General features: G+C 46.6%; 6 protein-coding genes across 6 annotated transcripts; 2 read left to right on the top strand and 4 right to left on the bottom strand.

The window, feature by feature from the left end:
* Positions 1 to 1,303: 1,303 nt before the first annotated feature.
* Positions 1,304 to 3,471, bottom strand: LOC136197256 (tyrosine-protein kinase STK-like). The gene is made up of 2 exons (XM_065986986.1): positions 2,963 to 3,471; positions 1,304 to 2,704 (listed from the first exon to the last, which is right to left on the bottom strand). The coding sequence occupies exons 1-2, from the start codon at positions 3,373 to 3,375 to the stop codon at positions 1,549 to 1,551; spliced, it is 1,569 nt and encodes a 522-aa protein (XP_065843058.1). The 5' UTR covers positions 3,376 to 3,471; the 3' UTR covers positions 1,304 to 1,548.
* A 267-nt stretch (positions 3,472 to 3,738) lies between these two features.
* Positions 3,739 to 5,323, bottom strand: LOC136197263 (serine/threonine-protein phosphatase 6 catalytic subunit-like). The gene is made up of 10 exons (XM_065986994.1): positions 5,186 to 5,323; positions 5,029 to 5,124; positions 4,901 to 4,966; positions 4,781 to 4,848; positions 4,661 to 4,734; positions 4,522 to 4,601; positions 4,394 to 4,459; positions 4,290 to 4,341; positions 4,136 to 4,227; positions 3,739 to 4,072 (listed from the first exon to the last, which is right to left on the bottom strand). Exons 1-10 carry the CDS (start codon positions 5,270 to 5,272, stop codon positions 3,824 to 3,826), a joined length of 930 nt encoding a protein of 309 aa, XP_065843066.1. The 5' UTR covers positions 5,273 to 5,323; the 3' UTR covers positions 3,739 to 3,823.
* LOC136197261 (squalene synthase-like) lies at positions 5,310 to 7,138 on the bottom strand. Its single transcript, XM_065986992.1, has 8 exons — positions 7,007 to 7,138; positions 6,760 to 6,857; positions 6,520 to 6,703; positions 6,342 to 6,470; positions 6,091 to 6,282; positions 5,870 to 6,046; positions 5,662 to 5,814; positions 5,310 to 5,609 (listed from the first exon to the last, which is right to left on the bottom strand). Exons 1-8 carry the CDS (start codon positions 7,106 to 7,108, stop codon positions 5,394 to 5,396), a joined length of 1,251 nt encoding a protein of 416 aa, XP_065843064.1. The 5' UTR covers positions 7,109 to 7,138; the 3' UTR covers positions 5,310 to 5,393.
* A 43-nt stretch (positions 7,139 to 7,181) lies between these two features.
* On the bottom strand, positions 7,182 to 17,209 carry LOC136197262 (UDP-glucose 4-epimerase-like). Its single transcript, XM_065986993.1, has 11 exons — positions 8,734 to 17,209; positions 8,654 to 8,680; positions 8,507 to 8,604; positions 8,339 to 8,452; positions 8,094 to 8,279; positions 7,964 to 8,041; positions 7,810 to 7,912; positions 7,672 to 7,757; positions 7,539 to 7,616; positions 7,370 to 7,484; positions 7,182 to 7,314 (listed from the first exon to the last, which is right to left on the bottom strand). Exons 1-11 carry the CDS (start codon positions 8,858 to 8,860, stop codon positions 7,259 to 7,261), a joined length of 1,068 nt encoding a protein of 355 aa, XP_065843065.1. The 5' UTR covers positions 8,861 to 17,209; the 3' UTR covers positions 7,182 to 7,258.
* On the top strand, positions 8,979 to 11,421 carry LOC136197260 (phosphatase and actin regulator 1-like). The gene is made up of 11 exons (XM_065986991.1): positions 8,979 to 9,387; positions 9,452 to 9,523; positions 9,672 to 9,941; positions 10,007 to 10,258; positions 10,311 to 10,386; positions 10,434 to 10,489; positions 10,542 to 10,603; positions 10,653 to 10,705; positions 10,920 to 10,967; positions 11,025 to 11,064; positions 11,117 to 11,421. The coding sequence occupies exons 1-11, from the start codon at positions 9,147 to 9,149 to the stop codon at positions 11,207 to 11,209; spliced, it is 1,263 nt and encodes a 420-aa protein (XP_065843063.1). The 5' UTR covers positions 8,979 to 9,146; the 3' UTR covers positions 11,210 to 11,421.
* On the top strand, positions 11,605 to 16,731 carry LOC136197251 (chitin synthase chs-2-like). The gene is made up of 7 exons (XM_065986976.1): positions 11,605 to 12,207; positions 12,261 to 14,056; positions 14,107 to 15,454; positions 15,506 to 15,580; positions 15,631 to 15,729; positions 15,783 to 16,130; positions 16,182 to 16,731. Exons 1-7 carry the CDS (start codon positions 11,755 to 11,757, stop codon positions 16,620 to 16,622), a joined length of 4,560 nt encoding a protein of 1,519 aa, XP_065843048.1. The 5' UTR covers positions 11,605 to 11,754; the 3' UTR covers positions 16,623 to 16,731.
* Positions 17,210 to 17,236: the final 27 nt, after the last annotated feature.

Raw genomic sequence — 17,236 nt, 5'->3', positions numbered from 1 at the left:
CGTTATGCAATCAATAGCCAAAACCTGTATTCAAACCGGTTTTCGTTTCGCGCCTCTATGTTACCGACCAACCAGAGCGCTAGGCGAGCCCCACGTGATCGCAACGGACCAATGAGCGCGATGGGCGGGGTTACGCTGTTCATAAGCGAAGTGCACACCGATTTTCCTTCAGTTGCGGCTGAGGGTGGGTGCGGCGTGGAGCAATCTGCGTCTCATCCTTGAGAGGACTGGCTCGGGAGCTTTGGCAGAAGGCAAGTGAGGATAGTTGGATCTCAGCGTGGCCCACGGTTAAATTCCGTGCCGGAGCCTGTAGGCAGGGCGATGGGGGGCTTCGGCCTCGGTCTACGCACTGGGCAGACGGATCGTCCGAGGTCTTATTGTCGTCAACAAGTACGGCCCGCGCTAGGCTCGAGCGGGCACGACTTGGAGGGGGTGTTCAACTATGGTCTGGTTGCCGGCACTTTTCTCACCCGAACGACGCGATTAGACCGACGATGATCCAGCCCAGGAGCCTTCGATTCCTCCATTGCACTGTCTTCATTGTCGACTCCTACAAGCAGTGGTCAGCCTTTCTCCACTCCACAAGGCCCGGTTCTTCTCAGGAAGACATACCGAAGGCTTTGGTACCAGCGCGCCGGGGTTTCGGTATTAGGGGCCGATCCTCATCCAGGCGGGTACTGAATGGAGTGGCCGAGGACCCGTAACTCGCCCGAAACTTTTTGGAAGGGGGTCATCGCTTTGCGAAGACTTCCCTGGGCTACGACGCGTCCGAACCTCCCCGCGGTGTAGCCTGGGTAACGCGAATACGGACGCAACGACAAAAGGTACGTACAACGATTATTTGGCAGTGACTAACTTTCTTTTTTTCTAGGTGGAAACGCGGCGCGAGATCGAGGCTCCGAAGATTCGAAGATCGAAGGAGAAAACGGTACGTTTTTGCATGCTTTAGAACGACTGTGTATTTTTATTTCTATCTAAATAAATGAGTGTTCACATGAATTGTCGTAATAAGGCGCACAGTCGCATAAAAATAACCGATTCATCATTTCATGACGGCTCCTCAGCGTTTCCTCGATGCAGCGAGACCTGACCAGCAAATGCGAACGCGCTTCCGAAGTATGGCTCCGTAAAATCGCTGCGACGACGATCGGCGAACGAATGCACAAAACTCGTGGCTCATCAAAACGACGAGTCGGGCGATCGACGTATGAACGAAGTGGGATCGATAAAACAACGCCGAATGGCCGCAATCGCACGTCCTGATAATCTTTACGGGTGTTCACGTGACGAGACAGAAGTAGTACACTCTTTTTTTCTCTGTGCAATTTCTTTTCCCAAGTATGACAATATATTATAACAATCATATAATCTACGAGTCACATTTTAGTTAACAGTGACTAGTACACCAGAAAATTCTACATGTACAAAACCTAGATTGTTTCTTATGACAGTGTGATATCATTGATTCCTTCCCTCCCTTCCTCCTAATACTTCGTCTCTCTCTCTTTCTCTCTCACTCTCTCTCTCTCTCTCTCTCTCTCTCTCTTTCTATTCAAGACCCCGATAGGCGCCCTCTGACGACACAAAAAAATCCTCGAGTCTAAATTTCAAAAATTCAAACGTAGGCCTCTCTTCCGGTTCGGGCATCCAGCAGTGCAACATAATATTATAAAGCGGCTCAGGACATTGATAGGGACAGGGCATTCGATAGCCATTCTCAACGGCCTTCAAAACCTCAGCATTCGTCATACCCGGATACGGTATGCGTCCACGCGTCACCAACTCAGTGAGAAGAACCCCAAACGACCATATATCGGATTTTATGGTAAAACGACCGTATAGAGCCGCTTCCGGCGCCGTCCACTTAATGGGAAATTTCGCCCCTTCGCGCGCTGTGTACTCATTATCCGATATGAGTCGCGCCAAGCCGAAATCGGCCACTTTGCATATATTACCCTCGGAGACGAGAATATTACGCGCGGCGAGATCGCGATGGACGTAGCGTTGGGCTTCGAGATACGCCATCCCGGATGCAATTTGCGCGCCCATGTCGATGAGAATGGCGAGATCGAGGGATTCGCTGAGCGGCCCTTGGAGATATTCGAGTAGAGAACCGTGGGTCATGAGCTCCGTGATGATGTAGATGGGCTCCTCTTGCGTGCAGACGGCGTATAATTGAATCAGTTTCTCGTGACGAAGATTCTTCATAATTTGAGCTTCTTCGAGAAATGCGGATCGAGCCATCGTTCCCGGTTTGAGGGTTTTTATTGCGACAGGTGTGACGCGATTCCAAAGGCCTTGCCACACTTCGCCGAAATTTCCCGAACCGAGTTTCTTCACGAGTTGAAGCGACGAACGCGATATTTCCCATTGGTCTTTCGTCGCGTGGGAGAGGTCGCGAGTGATGGGCGTGGTCGTGCGTGGGCACACGTGCGTTAAGCGTGACGCGAGACCGTCCGCGATGTTCATGTAATGGCGTACGAGTTCTTGAAGGGATTCGAACATGGCGCGCGCGGCGATGAAGTAGGCGCCCGCGTTCGCCTTTTTGATGCGATAGTGTTTGACGGCGTCGCCGTCGCGAAGCGTCATCGAGAAATTTCCCATTTGCGATTCGCTATCGCGTATGAGAAAGGCGCCGTGCGGATTTCCCGGCGCGAGAACGCGTTTTTCCGCGTCGATTCGTTTCAGCTTGCCGTGGTACCATCTGAGAGAAAAGGAGCGTACACTGTAGCGCGCGCGCACGTGATCCCCCTTCCCCCCAATGAATGAATGAATGAATGAATGAGTATACTAGTCTCGCGAGTAGTCTCGCGTCCTTAGAGTAACAAACCGCTTTGTCACTTGATATAGCGATCGCGCGGGCCGCGGAATGATTTATACGGGTATCGCGAAGAAAAACCCTCGATGCGCGCCTTTGGCGCCAATCGGGCCTCCCCCTAACGCGCAGCAATGTAGTACTCACTCTTCGGCTTGATAGGATTGATAGGGCGCGACGTAGTTGCTTGGAATGTAGCCTTCGAGACCGGTCGTAAGCGAGCGCGCTTGCCACCAATCGCCGTCGCTATTATTCAATATCTGAAGCTTTTCGGCCTTGTGAAAGCTCAAATCGTCGCTCGTTCGCGCTTCGTAGTCGTAAACGGCGACGAATAGCGTCGCGCCCGGTCCGGGGCCCACGACCGATGGACGATTGCAGCCGGGACCAGTCGCGGCGATGCCGTGACCCGGCCCGTACGATCCGACCAACGACGGGCGGCGAACGTCGTCGAAATCGTCGTTGCGTCGCGTCGGACCGCCCTTTGCTCCGTTTACGCCGTTTGCCGGCTTCTGAGTTGGCGTCGACGACCTGGGTACTTCTGAGCTTTGACAGCAGCCCATTCGGCGTCGATTAGGCGACGACTTTCGTCGAAGAAGGTACGATTTTTTCGCAGTGTTGCCTCACAAGTTAATGCGCATGCGCAAATGGAGCGGAATCTACGCAGGGGAGCGACACGTGATAAGGACGTTTAGAGGTGTGCTGTCGCGCTCGTCGCTTCGAAAACTCGTCGAGACGTCGCGCTAATACGTACCAAGTTGTAGTATCGTCGAGAAGCCTTGTGAATGCTACAAGACAAGGGCTTCTACAGCGAAGAATAACCCGATTAGGGCAAACTTCCTGCTAATAGATATTTACTTAGTGTTACCGCAATTTCCTACCTGATTATCATTCAAAGAGATCGTAGTTCCACTGTCCAAGAGTCGTTGCCTAGAGAGAGCGATTATATGTATAAATGAGCAAGAACACTCCTATCACGTGACACAGACAAAAATGTCAATGTCATTGTCTCTACAAAAAATAGGGAGCCGTTGGACGCTGCGGTATGACTCGTTCTGCGTCGGGAACCGCTTGGAAAATTTTCGGCTGACCCAATTCCGTCGTTTCGAATGACATCACCGAGGCGACGTTGCCGCAACGATAGCAATAATTGGGAGCTGACCAAATTGTGACGAGTTTTCCGTCGAACATGTACTTGAAGCCTTCTTGGACTAATTGGTGAGCGCGGCATATCAATTTCAGATTATTGATGTGAACAAACTAGATTCGAAATATTTTTTTGACGGGGGTTCCGTTCAATAAATAAATAATTAATTAATTGACCTCGTTAGTGACTTTGGCACCAAAGAGCCATCCGGCTCCCCTTGGACTTACGGCCCACGTTTCAACGTCCTCAGGATCTGACCAGACAATGTCTGGAAAAAAATCAGAGAATGAGTAGACTTTATTATTATTAGTTTATTTATTTATTTATTACCACAAAAGGCACCCTGGTGTGGAATCTCCATGTTTCTATCGATCGTACGAATCTAGCAGCAGAAATTAATTTTCTGGTGCCCATCGTCTCTATTCATAGTGTACCTGGTCAACTGTTCTGATGTCTGGAGAAAGGCCACCGTGAACGCAAAGTATCTCTTCGTCAATAATCTAAGCAATGTGTATATATAAGGGGGATACTACATGGGAATTTCTCTCTCTCTCTCTCTTACAGCTGCCACAGTCAAGTAGTCAAAAACGCGACAACAGTATCTCCAAGCGTTGGCATTACCATATTTGGTCTGGCATTCATCTAAGACGTCATTCACTCAATGCCGCCCCCGCAGCCGGGAATCGAAGGCGCTATATTACCATAGAAACCGTAGACCTGAGTGATTTGCCGGCTTTCGTGATTTCCTCTCAAAAGAGTAATTCTCGATGGATACCTACGCGAATCGATTCGAATACGTTCGCGCGCGTCGCGAAACGTACTTGGCCTTCAACGTGAGGAGACGAGTGAACGTTTCGAGGCTGTAATAGCCGCGATCGACAAAATCGCCCTAAAACGAGTCGAATCGACGTCATTCTAGTCTCGATTTCTATTCTACGTACCATAAATATGTAGTTAGTGTTAGGCACTTGACCGCCCGTGCGAAAAAGCTCCTCTAGGTCGTAGAACTGAAGAGGCATTCCATTGTTACGGCACCTTAGGGCTACGGCAACGTATAAAGAACTCGTACCTGTCCGTGAATGTCTCCGCAGACCGTTACCGGAGTCGAAACCGGTTGTACGTTCGACTCTTCCATCAAGAGATCGCACACGTAGTCGCAAAGACGCTAAAAGACACCATAGCGTCATTTTTCTTGGAATGGGAAGTCGTAGCGATGTGCGATTTGCCTTTAGATCATGTTCGGCAAGATAGCTGCATTTTGTCGCCGTTTCCACCCATTCGTCGAGCTCGCTTTCAGAGATTTTCGCTGGCATTTTCGCTCTGCTCTCACAATGACATCACCAGACAACGCGCGGTACGATGACGTCCTGAATGACGTCGTTCAATTATACAGCAGCGCCCCTTCTCTCATTTTATACAGAACAAAAAGACTAGTCATGAAAAGTTAGGACTCCAGAGGGACCAGGTCATTGCGAGAATAAGAAAAGCAGCTCCAAACCGTTTTAGAGCCCCAAATATGCCCTGTCCTGACTGGGCGGAATTTTTCATACATAGCCCAGCCCATTCAGGCGAGCAAAGGGTCATGATTCGCTGAACGATCTCAAGCGTCCGAACAGCGGACGGATCAAGAAAAGGAATTTCGGAACCAAGCTAAAAAAATTCCAAAACTAAAATTTAAATTTAATTGGGGCCTCTTTCTTACTTCCTGGGTGCACTGACTCATGATTTTCTTAAACGAATTCATGTCAGTCGCTTCCATCATCATTCGAACGGCCTCTCCTTTCCGAATCTTTACGACGCCAGTAAAGACTTGGTGGTTGTTATAACAACGAGCCAAAGTCCCTATTGCCATTACCTACAAATAGGGAGGAAAAAACGTTTTCTCATCTCGCGTCGTTATTTCGACTTGCTTGTGGTATAGAACAAAAATTGAAGACGCTGCGATTTTTCAATTTTGACATATATTCAAGAACGTCAGGAGCGTGCTGGAGTGCATTCGTCACGAGATAGTTGAGACAGGCGACGGCTTTATGACTGTGTTCCGAGCTCTTAAAGTCTTCCAAATTCAAAGTGAATTTCTTCCAGACCTATAGAAAAAAATTGAAAAAAAATGATTCTTTTTCATTTTTACGGATTTTGGCCAAAATATTCGTCCGTCATTAATGTCTTCAAGGTAGTCGCGAATGATGTTTGTTTTCTGCAGAAATAGTCCCATTGCATTGGCTAATTTTTCCTCCTTGCCTATCTGCTCGTTTTCTAAGCCGGAAGCGGCGAAGAGCTGGGACAATCCAATGCCAACAAGACCAGCAACGTAATGGCAATACTATATAAAAATACAATTCACATGCAGAGGGTTCATATAGATATATATCTTATAGCCACTTTGTCCCAGTCTTCTTCCGTGTCTGGATGCTGTTCAAGGTACTCCGTCATTCCTTCGCCCATACGACGACATATATCGCTAATCACTTGACGATACGAAGGTGCAAGAGCGCGATACTCAGCGGAAATCTAATAATAGTCGTTATAGCTTCATACACACAAACGAATCCCACTTTACCACGGGGAAATCTTCTAGGACAATTCTATCCTTTTCTTGACTCTCTGTATATTTCCATTCTGGGTCTTCAAGGCGGGTATAGAACGTCTTTAGGAGAGGGACTTTCGTTGCTAGGGGTATTGTCATGTCGTCTTCGACTGTATCCAAAGCGCGCAGCACCAAGTAAAATATGCATACGGGATGACTAGAGTACGATTTTTCCCCCCATGACATTGAGACCAATATTCTAGATTCTCTAACCGTAATTCCTCGTCAAGTGCTTGGATTACGGCAGCGAAACTTCTACTCGTCTTTTTAAGTAGGAAGACGCATTTTTTCATATTGGGAGAAAGGGAATCCTAGCCAAGTAGAAGAGAATTAAAATTCCTGTGGGGGCGTGGCCTTATGTCAGGCCACTATGAGCCCACTCGCGAATTTTGCAAAGTTAGGGTTCTTTTATCTTCGTACTAGATTTCTCTGCTAAATCGACTCGCGCTAACGGTCTTACTTCTTGCAGAGAGGGAGTTATCGTTTCGCGACCGCCGCCGAAGCGAAAGCGAAGGAGAGCGACGATCTCGTCCGGATGAGCAAGAGATCGAATAAAATCCATCTCGGCGAGCAATTGCTGGACGACGAAACGAGCAACTGTGCGCGTTCGCCAAACTGTGCCGTTTGAGACCTCGTTACGAGAGCCCGTATATACGGGCTTACATACATAACAAATACCATTGAACACATATAATAGTTGATCTTCTAAATGTTAGCGAGAACCGTAACCATTGGGATTCATTGACTGCCACTTCCAGGAATCTTCGCCTAGTTGAATTTCTGTTTTTAGAGAAATATTTCCTATGTCTGATGTAAAACGTACACATTTTGTCTAGTCCTCGTGTCGCTTTCCAGCCAAGCTCCTTCTCAGCTAAGGATGAATCAGCGTACACAACGGCAACGTCACCCGCTCGCCGTTCTACAATTTTATAACGAATCTAGGGTACAAAAAAAAGTCCTAACGTTGTAACGAATTTTTAATTTTTCTCTACTTCTTTCCGGGATGCTTTTTGAAATGCTTTCACCATATCGAGAACACTGTATCCCTGGCCCGTGCCAAGATTGTAAATCTTTGCACCAAGAAAAAGGAATTATTTATGGACGGGAGAAAATTGTTGTTGCTACTTTTAGTCCACAGTTCTCCTCCACCTTTTTCAATGCTGCTACATGACCTATAGCCAAATCGACGACGTGTAAATAGTCCCTAACGCCTGAGTGTACGAATTTGGTAAAGGAACGCAAATATTCTGTTCCCAAATAGACCTGTTCCGTCGTGGGTATCGTAGTCATTTCCGTAGATGCTCAATTCTGCGCGCTTACCAACAGCAACTTGAGCAACGTAGGGCATCAAATTATTGGGGATCCCCTTGAGAAGAAAAAATACTTACTTCTAACTGATCAATTTCTTACGCTATACTTTTGGATCTTCCCCAATGTGACCTGAACTATGTGCGCCTATAGGATTAAAATATCTCAAGAGTATGATATTCCATTGCTAAGACAAATGAAGTAGTACAGTATTATACACCCTCCTTATATATATATACTTGGTCCTTTTCGGCTTGAGCTAAATCCTTCATCATTTCCTCAATAAAATATTTTGTTCTGCCGTAAGGATTGGTGCATCCAATTCCCGTGGGATGACTCTCGTCAATGGGAAGCTTTTGGGGGCTCCCGTAAACGGTAGCCGACGAGGAAAAAATCAAATTGCGAACCCCGTGCTCTTTCATGACCTTTAGTTAATTAAAAAAAGCGTTCAAAGTCTATCTAGCTGTTTTTTAATTAAATGTACCTCTAAGAGATTTAGAGTTCCACCCACGTTGACACGGTAGTAAGTGAGAGGTATGGTTATTGATTCTCCTACAGCTTTGAGTGCAGCAAAATGAATTACGCAATGAAATTTGTACTGTGAAAAGAACGTAAAACTTTCGTGGCAGCCAATTTGATTGATATGATATGCCTTTTTGAATATAGCAGCCAATGACGATTTGTCAGTCATGTCAACCTCGTGAAATTTTAGCTGTTTGTTAGTTAGGTCACAGACTCTACGAAGGCTCTCTAAAGAAATAGCCTAGAGTACTAAAGAAAAAATGTGGAGAGGAGATACCAGGCATTATTCCACTGTCCTCATTAGCTGAAAATCCAACATTGTTTATTTTCTGAGCCCGAAAAAGACTCGTTTCTCACCGTAGGTGGCGTTAGCCATATTGTCTATGACAACGGGCACGTAGTCGCCGGTTTGAAGAAGTTCGAGGCACGCGTGGCTGCCCACATAGCCGGCTCCTCCTGTGATTAGGACAAATTTTGTCTCCATAATGATAGCGAAGCCGAAAGCGTGTGACCGTAATGAGTCTACTGACTATCCGGGACGGTCTACGTCTACTAGCAACCGCATCCCGTATACCCAACGCCTATCTACAGAAACCGGATTCACCTACAGGCTTCCCTAAAGTTCCGGTGTTTACTTAGCGTCTAAGCGACGCAGTCGAGTAGGTAGAGACGAAAAACAATCATCGAAACGTCCGCTAAAACAAACAGAACATCCGGGCCGGAATAACGTCATCACCCTTCGACTCAAACAAAGAGCCCGTAGACAAAAAATGGACCTTTCGTCGACTCGCGAACGCGCGAGCAGCGACTCGACAATCCTGCGTCCGGAAAAGACGACAAAGAAGCGTCGCGGCGGCGGCGGGGGCGGCGGCGGCGGCGCAACGGCAACGGAAAGCGCAGCGACAGGAGGGAGCGGTCACAGCAGCAAAATGAGCACGTTGGCGCGTCTCTTTCGCCCGTGGAAATGGCGTCGAAAAAAGAAGAGCAAGAAATTCGAAGATACGTCGACAAGTAAGGCCCCCTAAGAGGATCCGACCGCCTTCGCCGCCTACGCGATCACTTCGCCCTGTCTTAGAACTCGAGAGACAACTTTCGGTGCGTTCCCAACGTCGACAACTCGTCGAACGCGGTCTATTGCCTCCAGAAGGTAAGACAGCTCGTCGCCGTTAAAGACGGCTGTTTATAATTATTATGACTCGATTAAAGAGACTAAGTCTAAACGTTATGGTTTGGGTTATATGGGAGGGGCCCCCCACATCCGCTTCAATTAATTAAAAGTGTCCTTTAATAATTAGAATTAGATTCGCAAGATCGAAGAAAAGCGACGTCTCGATCGGCGGCCGCTTCCGCGCTCGTCGCTCGATCTGGTGCCGCCGCCGCCGCCGGAGGTCTGAGCGAATCGAAGCGCTCGCAAAGCGACGGGAATATTCGCGACGGTCGCGTTGCCAATGGGCAGCGTAAAGGGGGGAGTGGCACTCCGCTGTCTCCGACGCGGAATCTTCGCTTTGGCGACGCGGAAGAGATACCGCGGTATGTTCGAGATGATGTGGCTCAAGGAGGAGGAGGTAGAGTGGAAATATCGGATGTCCATGTTATAAATAGTATTCAGATATGCATAATATTAATTCAGATGGCTATTGTGGTAATGGGGAGGTGACTGAAAAGGAGAACGCTGTGCCGGATGATGAAGATCACCATGAGGAGGAGGAGGAGGAGGAAGAAGAAGAGGAAGGGGAGAATGATCACGATTCTGAGCCCACTTCTCAGACTGAACGTCCGACTGGTTTGATCGCCAAGGTGATGAGGAAGGACAGTTTGGCGCGGCATTTACACTCAAAGAAACGGAGGGCTGCTAAACGACAGCAACAACAGGATAACCATGGTAACAATCGATTGATTAATTGATTTTTCATTTAATTTCTTCCCGTGTGCAGAGAATGAAGTTTGTGACGACGAAGACAACGCAGATTCCGCTGAAATGCGAGAAGAAATCACAGTGAAACTATTCAGGCGAGTACATAAGACTATCCTTTCTTATTCTATATCCTTTCGTATAGGAGACTGAGTCAGAGGCCATCAGCGGATGAACTCAAGGCCAGAGGCATATTAAAAAGTAGCGGGAATTATTTAGGAATGTAGTGTGGGTTCTAAGTTTGCTGTTTTAGTGAGAAACAGGAGAGAGGCCGCAGTACAAATGGAAGAAACCAAGGAAACTCTATCCAGAAAGGTGAGAAGAGGAGAAAAGACGTGTCATCTCAATTACACGGGGTATTTAGCTGAGTCGGCGTCCCACAGTGAAAGAACTGCGAGACAGAAAGATTCTAATAAGGTGAGAAACAGTTAGTCGATCCGGGATTTCTCTCCCTCCTTTCCGCGGATGAAATAGTGTCATGCTAATCCTTAAAGAAGCAAACTCGCATCTATTGTTGATACCCCATCTTCTCACTGTATAACTCTGAGGAAATTGCCTACCCTGACCTCAATCTAACGCGGTCACATCTAGAGCAAGCAGCTCACGCCTTCCCTTTTATATATACATATAGATTTGCTGACTATGCTGAGGTTGTAGTTGCAGCTGAATACGACAGACGGTCAGTCATTCCCTCAAGGATGTCGTAGTCTACTCATTATTATCTTTTTATATATAGAGCTGATAAGCCGTGGACGCGTCTCAAGCAGACTGATAAGGTGAGTCTAGTTCTCGTTTTGGTTTCTAAAGAGACGCGCGGGGTGGAACTAGGCTGCTATACGTCGAGAATTGAACGAGTTCAAGCAGAATGAAATGGCTGTGCATCCTGAGAGCGCTCACATGACGCGATTTCATAAGCCTTGAGCTCTTTACGTGGGTGAAAAAAAAAGGAAATTGGGAGAGCTAGTTTTTGTATAAAAAAAGGAAAGTTTGGCTGGGTAGTCTAGACAAACAAACTTTTTTGGGCGAGTGGGATTATAGTCGATAGTTTTAGATTTCTCTCTTTCTCTCTAAGTTGGCGCGTTTGTCATTATAGAACGCCAGATTTTAATAAATAATATTGGGTGGGACTGGTACTATATTGCATTAGCGCGCGGGAGTTGCACTTCGACGTCATCTTTTTCCGCTTTCAATACGAAGGGAAGTAAACATGTTTGTTCGGTGTACGCCCTCGGATCACGAGCCTATGACGCCAAGTTTTCGTCGTTTCAGTCTCGACGTGTGCTAACTGAGAGTCGTGTAGAAAGCATATTCAGCGGAACAAGGAAGGAAAGCGCCGCATCCGGCGAAAAGGGAAGTTTGAAAGGTCGCGAAGACTCGGCTACTAGGAAATCACGTGCTCCTCCTTGAGTGTATACGCATCACGCACGGCGGCGTTGTGTCAGTAGTTACGCCGCACCGCGCACGATATGTCGCGACCGGGTGATGGCATCATCGAACGATCGGGCGAAACGAGCGAAACGGGTGAGACAGGCCTGACGGAGGAAAGCGTCAAGGGTAAACGAGGTCCTATTCTCACCGTGGCGAGCGAGAAATCGATCTACGACGAGAAATCGAGCAGAACGACTTACAAGTGTCTAAGAGCGTCTCAATGGATCGTTCGCATTCTCTCTTTTGTCTTGGTGCTCAGCTGCCTCGTCGCCAGTCGCGTCTCGTTCGCTATTATGGTCGAACAGTTCAACAAGTCAAACACTAAGGACACTAATAGTAGTACTGAGTATCCGAAGGAGGGCATTTTCTGGCTGCTTCTCTTCGTTGTGCTTATACCGTATGCATTCAACTTTCTGCGATGTGTCTGGTGTGGTCTTTTCAGCAAAGTGAGGAAGAATTATCCGTGGCCGACGCGTCGGTCTATCGTCGCGGTACGACCCCAAATGACAGGTGCGAGTGAGTTCACTCTTTTTTTTTTTCATAGGGTTTCTTCACGAGTACGATAGAATCTCTCTGTGTGGTCATATTTGTCTTTGGCGTGGCGCCACAGATTACAAGCAGTGCTCTGACCATTACAATGAGCTGTGGAGTCTTTCTTGCGACAATTATTTACCAAATCAAGGTTCTCTTCCGCAAAGATTTAGATCGCAATCAGGACATTGAAAACCAAAAAGGCTACGCAATGTATCACAATCGTGAAGCCTATTCCAAAGCTAATGCTGAGCGAAAACAATTGCTACGACGACGTCAAAACAATGCTGAAGAAGCGGAAAGTCTTGTGACAACAACAACCAGTATGAGTCAAGATGATAAGAATCTAAGTGTTGCTTCAAAAAGATGGCGACGATTCGTTGGAAATACGAAAATTCGCAAGGTGGCAATGATAATAGCTCTTTGTTTGCAAATAGCCTCGTTTGCTCTCATTATCATTGATTTGGTTTGGCTTGAAAAGGGATTTATAACAAGTGATCATATAACAACTTTCGCTCTAATTCCAATTCTTCTCATTCTTCTATCCATCGTCTGGTGTTTCCCCGTACAAAAGTATCTCAACATTCCTCAACCAATGCGGTCCAATGGAGATGATCGCCCCGTAGCAAGCGCAAGATGGAAAGCAGGAATTCTAAACGGACTTTGGCGTCTTCTATTTACACCCGCATTCGCCGTTGCCACCGTTGCAGTCATAGCAAAAGTTGACAAACACCAAGAAAGCGTAATTGACATCGACAGACTTCGCGATGGCTTCAAACAGATAGCTGACGATTGGATGTATTTGGGACCGTTTGTTGTCAATGTTTGCAGCACACTAGGCGCCTATCTTCTTGCCTGGCTTGCCTGCACGATGAAAATGCACAAGGCCGGCTTTTTTCTACCTCTTCTTCTCTCCACTCCCATATCAGCTGTTCTCGTTATCATACCGTGTCAAGTTAACTTTTCATTCTTCCAGGATATCACGGCACTCTCCGCTTCACCTTATTTAGCATGTGATAGCGGCGGGAATGTCAAGGGAACTGTTGCCGCACTTGTCTGTCTTGGACTCGTTCAGCTCTTCGTCTCTGTCTTCTACGTCTATCGAGCCAAACTAATAGCTCTCATACGCGAAGAAGAGCTCTTCATTCAATCCTACTACAATGGTCCCTTCATCGAGCAATGTCTCATACTAAATCGCAACACGGAGGTCGAAGATAAGAAGCTGATTGATCCGAGCAGGTACAGTCGTCAAGCGCGCGTCTTCATATGCACAACCATGTATCGTGAATCGTTGAAAGAACAGCGCCAACTGCTCAAGTCTATTTACTCAGTTGCTAGTGAGCAAAGTCTCTTGCCAAAGTCCAGTCGTCGTCATTTCGAATCGCATATATTTTTCGACGGCGGAGCAAACGGTGAGCATCCTAGTCGATCCGCTTTTCAGCTTATAAGTCTTCTTCACGAAACGCTACACGTTGATATGGACACAATGGAGAAGTACATAACCGAGTATGGACTTCAGTTGCGTTTGAACATCACTGAAGACTTTCCCTTCTTTATCCACCTCAAAGATCCGAACAAGTACAAGAAAAAGAAACGCTGGAGTCAGGTCATGTACATGTCCTATATTCTGGATCATCGATGTGAACAGGACGGTCTCGACGACGACAACACGTTCATTTTAACGACTGATGCGGACATAGACTTCGATCGACAGGCGGTGGAAATTCTCATCGATCGACTAGCAAGAGATCGGCAGGTTGGCGCCGTCTGCGGCCGAACGCATCCAATCGGAGACGGCCCCGTTGTATGGTAAGTAAAATAATTCAAAATTCATTATAGAGACTCGATTTTCCCCTCAGGTATCAAAAATTTGATTACGCAATTGGACACTGGTTTCAAAAAGTGGCAGAGCACGTTCTCGGCTCGGTCATGTGCTGCCCGGGCTGCTTCAGCATTTTTCGCCTCCGCGCTCTCCGCCCCGTTCTCGCCGACTACAGTTCTCGCGTGGAACAGGGCACCGATTTTCTCAAGAAAGACATGGGCGAAGATCGTTGGCTATGCACGCTCATGGTCTACGCCGGCTGGCGACTCGAATACGCCGCCGCTGCTGACTGCAAGACGTATTGCCCCGAAGAATTTGACGAGTTTTTCAAACAGCGTCGCCGTTGGATACCGTCAACTATGGCGAATTTGTGCGAACTTTGCGCTCGAGGTGCGAGCGTCATTTCCAGCAACGACGCCGTTTCTATTTTCTTTATAATCTATCAGGCGGCGATGATATTTTCTACGATAATCAATCCTGGTACGGTTATTCTGATTATGGCGGCTGGACTTCAGTACGCTTTTGCTTCGACTTCGAATTCTCTTTCCGTTTTCTATACGAGTCTCGCCATCTTTTCTGCCGCCTGCGTTTTTTACGGTTTCGTCAACGTTTATTGTCGCGAAGAAACGAAACTCTACGTCGGAAAAGTGCTCACGTTTATTTTCTCGCTTATCATGGCTGCAGTTATAGTAGGAGTCGTCGTTCAAGTGGCCTCTGGATTCGAATTCGAGCCTTCGCCTTTGCCTACAATCGACCCCATGCGGATCATTCCGCCGCCGCAACCGACTCATCATCATACGGCAAAACCAAAAGCGGTGGCTAACGTTCTATTCGAATTTGTGACGTCTGCACCTACACATATGACGCCTACAAATATGACGCCTACGCACCATGTCAATATTTTATCTAAAGTTCCGGTTAGCACGTGGTATTTAGGCGCTTTGATTGCCATGTATCTCATCGTTGCCGTGATACATCCGTTGGAAATGGTGTGCATTGTGCACGGTCTGTGGTATTTGTTCTGTTTGCCCGCCGGATACGTTCTTCTCATTATCTACTCCGTTTGCAATCTGAATAATCGGTCGTGGGGAACGCGCGAGGGAAAGACGGTGACGAATGAAGGAAAAACGCTGACAAAAATATTTCAAAGTTGGTGGGACTGGCTGAAGGAGGCGTTTGACTGTTTTATATGCTGTGTTAAGAAGAGAGTCGATTATATGGTAGATGAGAAAAAAGGTGGCGGAGAAAAGGAGAAAAAGAGTGGGTCATCTAGCGATAAAAACGATTCAAAGGAAGATGATTGTGACGAGGACGAGTATGTCTCTCGTAGGAGGGAATACCCTGATGGCGTTGAAAGTATCGAATCGTTTTTGGAAAAGATTCACGTAGGAACAAAAAAAAATGCAGATAGACCTTAATTCATTTTCTTCATTTAGCTCGGACAGTACGTAGAGGATTTTCAACGTCACGGATACGACGATACGTCATTTCTCATCAAAATAGATGACGACGTAAGATAAAATAGCGTCATTAGTAACTATAAAACTCATTTCCTGTGTAGGAGCTCAAAAATTTGGGCGTTTCCGTGCGCGGTCACCGCGAGAGAATTATTGATGAAATAAAAATTCTTCCAGATGAACTAGCAGCACCAGTCGTGCCGGTACACGTCAAAAAATAGACCACGGTCTCATATAATTTTGATTTTTTTAAAAGGACGACGTCGAGAAGTGGTTGGAGTTACTTGGTTTGGCTTGCTATGTTGGTGCGTTTGCCAATGCTGGCTATGAAGAAGGGGCCGACATTCAGCGGCTGATTCGTCTCAAAGAGGACGACTTGCGACTGGAAATCAAAATCAAAAAGCGAGGCCACTTGAAAAAAGTATTACAGGGAATACGAAAAATTCAATTTCCACGCGAATTGGACAAACGCATCGAAGGGGCAATGAAAAAATACGGCGAAATACCGCTTAGTCAGCTGAGCGAAAAGGACGAAAGAGAAAGCGAATTTTGGCTCAATTTGAAGAACACGCGACTCAAAACCGAACCGGAAATATACGACCAGGCAAAAAAATCCATTTCAAATATTAGGGGGCGTTCAATTTCTTGTCTATAGGTGGATGAATTGAAGGAGAAACTCGATCAACTTCGCAACTATTGGATGCTCATCTTTCTCGTTCTCAACGCAATATGGGTTCTTCTGATCGTTCTTCTTCAAGCTCATCCAGAGCTAAACGTGCCTCACACTGGCACAAACGCAATCGGTCTCGTCTTTTTAATTGTCTATGGTTTTATCCTGGCTCTACAATTTCTGACGTGTATTTGGCACCGATTCGAGACTATGGTTCACTATCTAGCACGCCGGCCTCCAGAAACTATAAATCGCATTAATCCGTCAATGACTGCTGATGATGTCGACTTGCTGCCTGACCAAGATGTTGTGAGGGACTATTTTCCATTGTCTACTGAGGAGGAAGACGATGAGGAGGAGGAGGAGGGAGATCAGGAATTGGAGATGTTTGTGAAAAACGGTCGCAGATCAATTCAGAATCATTGACGTGCTAACTGTACTAATGTAGAATGTGTGCTGAGCTGATTGAGCCTTTTTCAAGTAGATATCTTATGTGTTGGTACCAAAGCAATGTGAAATTTTGATTACCTCAAAATCCATTGACCTAGATAGTTATCCTATATTCTAATCAAAACCTAGATTACCTCACAAAATCCATTGTCAAAGTGGTCAACGGGCTCTAAACGGGGGATGGCGGCTGCCAGATAAGCACGTCAGTTCAGTCTAACTCTAAACTAGGAAACGCCCTACCTACTGACAGCCGCCCTATACCCTATCTAAGAGGCGGTAGGACCCCTATCGTACATGTTTATATTCTAACGTAGTTATGCAGTACGGATGCAACCTAGATGGTCCATTACATTACGCTTTTTGTTTTGTTCCCTTAGGCTCTCTGCCGCATACATATCAGAATACTGATGTTTGTTTTTATTTTTGATTTCATTTAACATTACGATTTTTTTGAGAAGCTTTTATTATTAAAATTTGATGATATTTATCTATTGAGGACGTGTACATGCACATTGGGTCAAAAACGATTACTCTTTGTACGACGTACATGCGAGTGTGATATAAAAGAAGAAGCTTCATGCTGTGATGCC

The sequence above is a fragment of the Oscarella lobularis genome, chromosome 17, assembly GCF_947507565.1.
Source record: "Oscarella lobularis chromosome 17, ooOscLobu1.1, whole genome shotgun sequence".
NCBI classification, from domain to species: domain Eukaryota; kingdom Metazoa; phylum Porifera; class Homoscleromorpha; order Homosclerophorida; family Oscarellidae; genus Oscarella; species Oscarella lobularis.
This window is presented reverse-complemented; position numbering and strand designations above follow the sequence as displayed.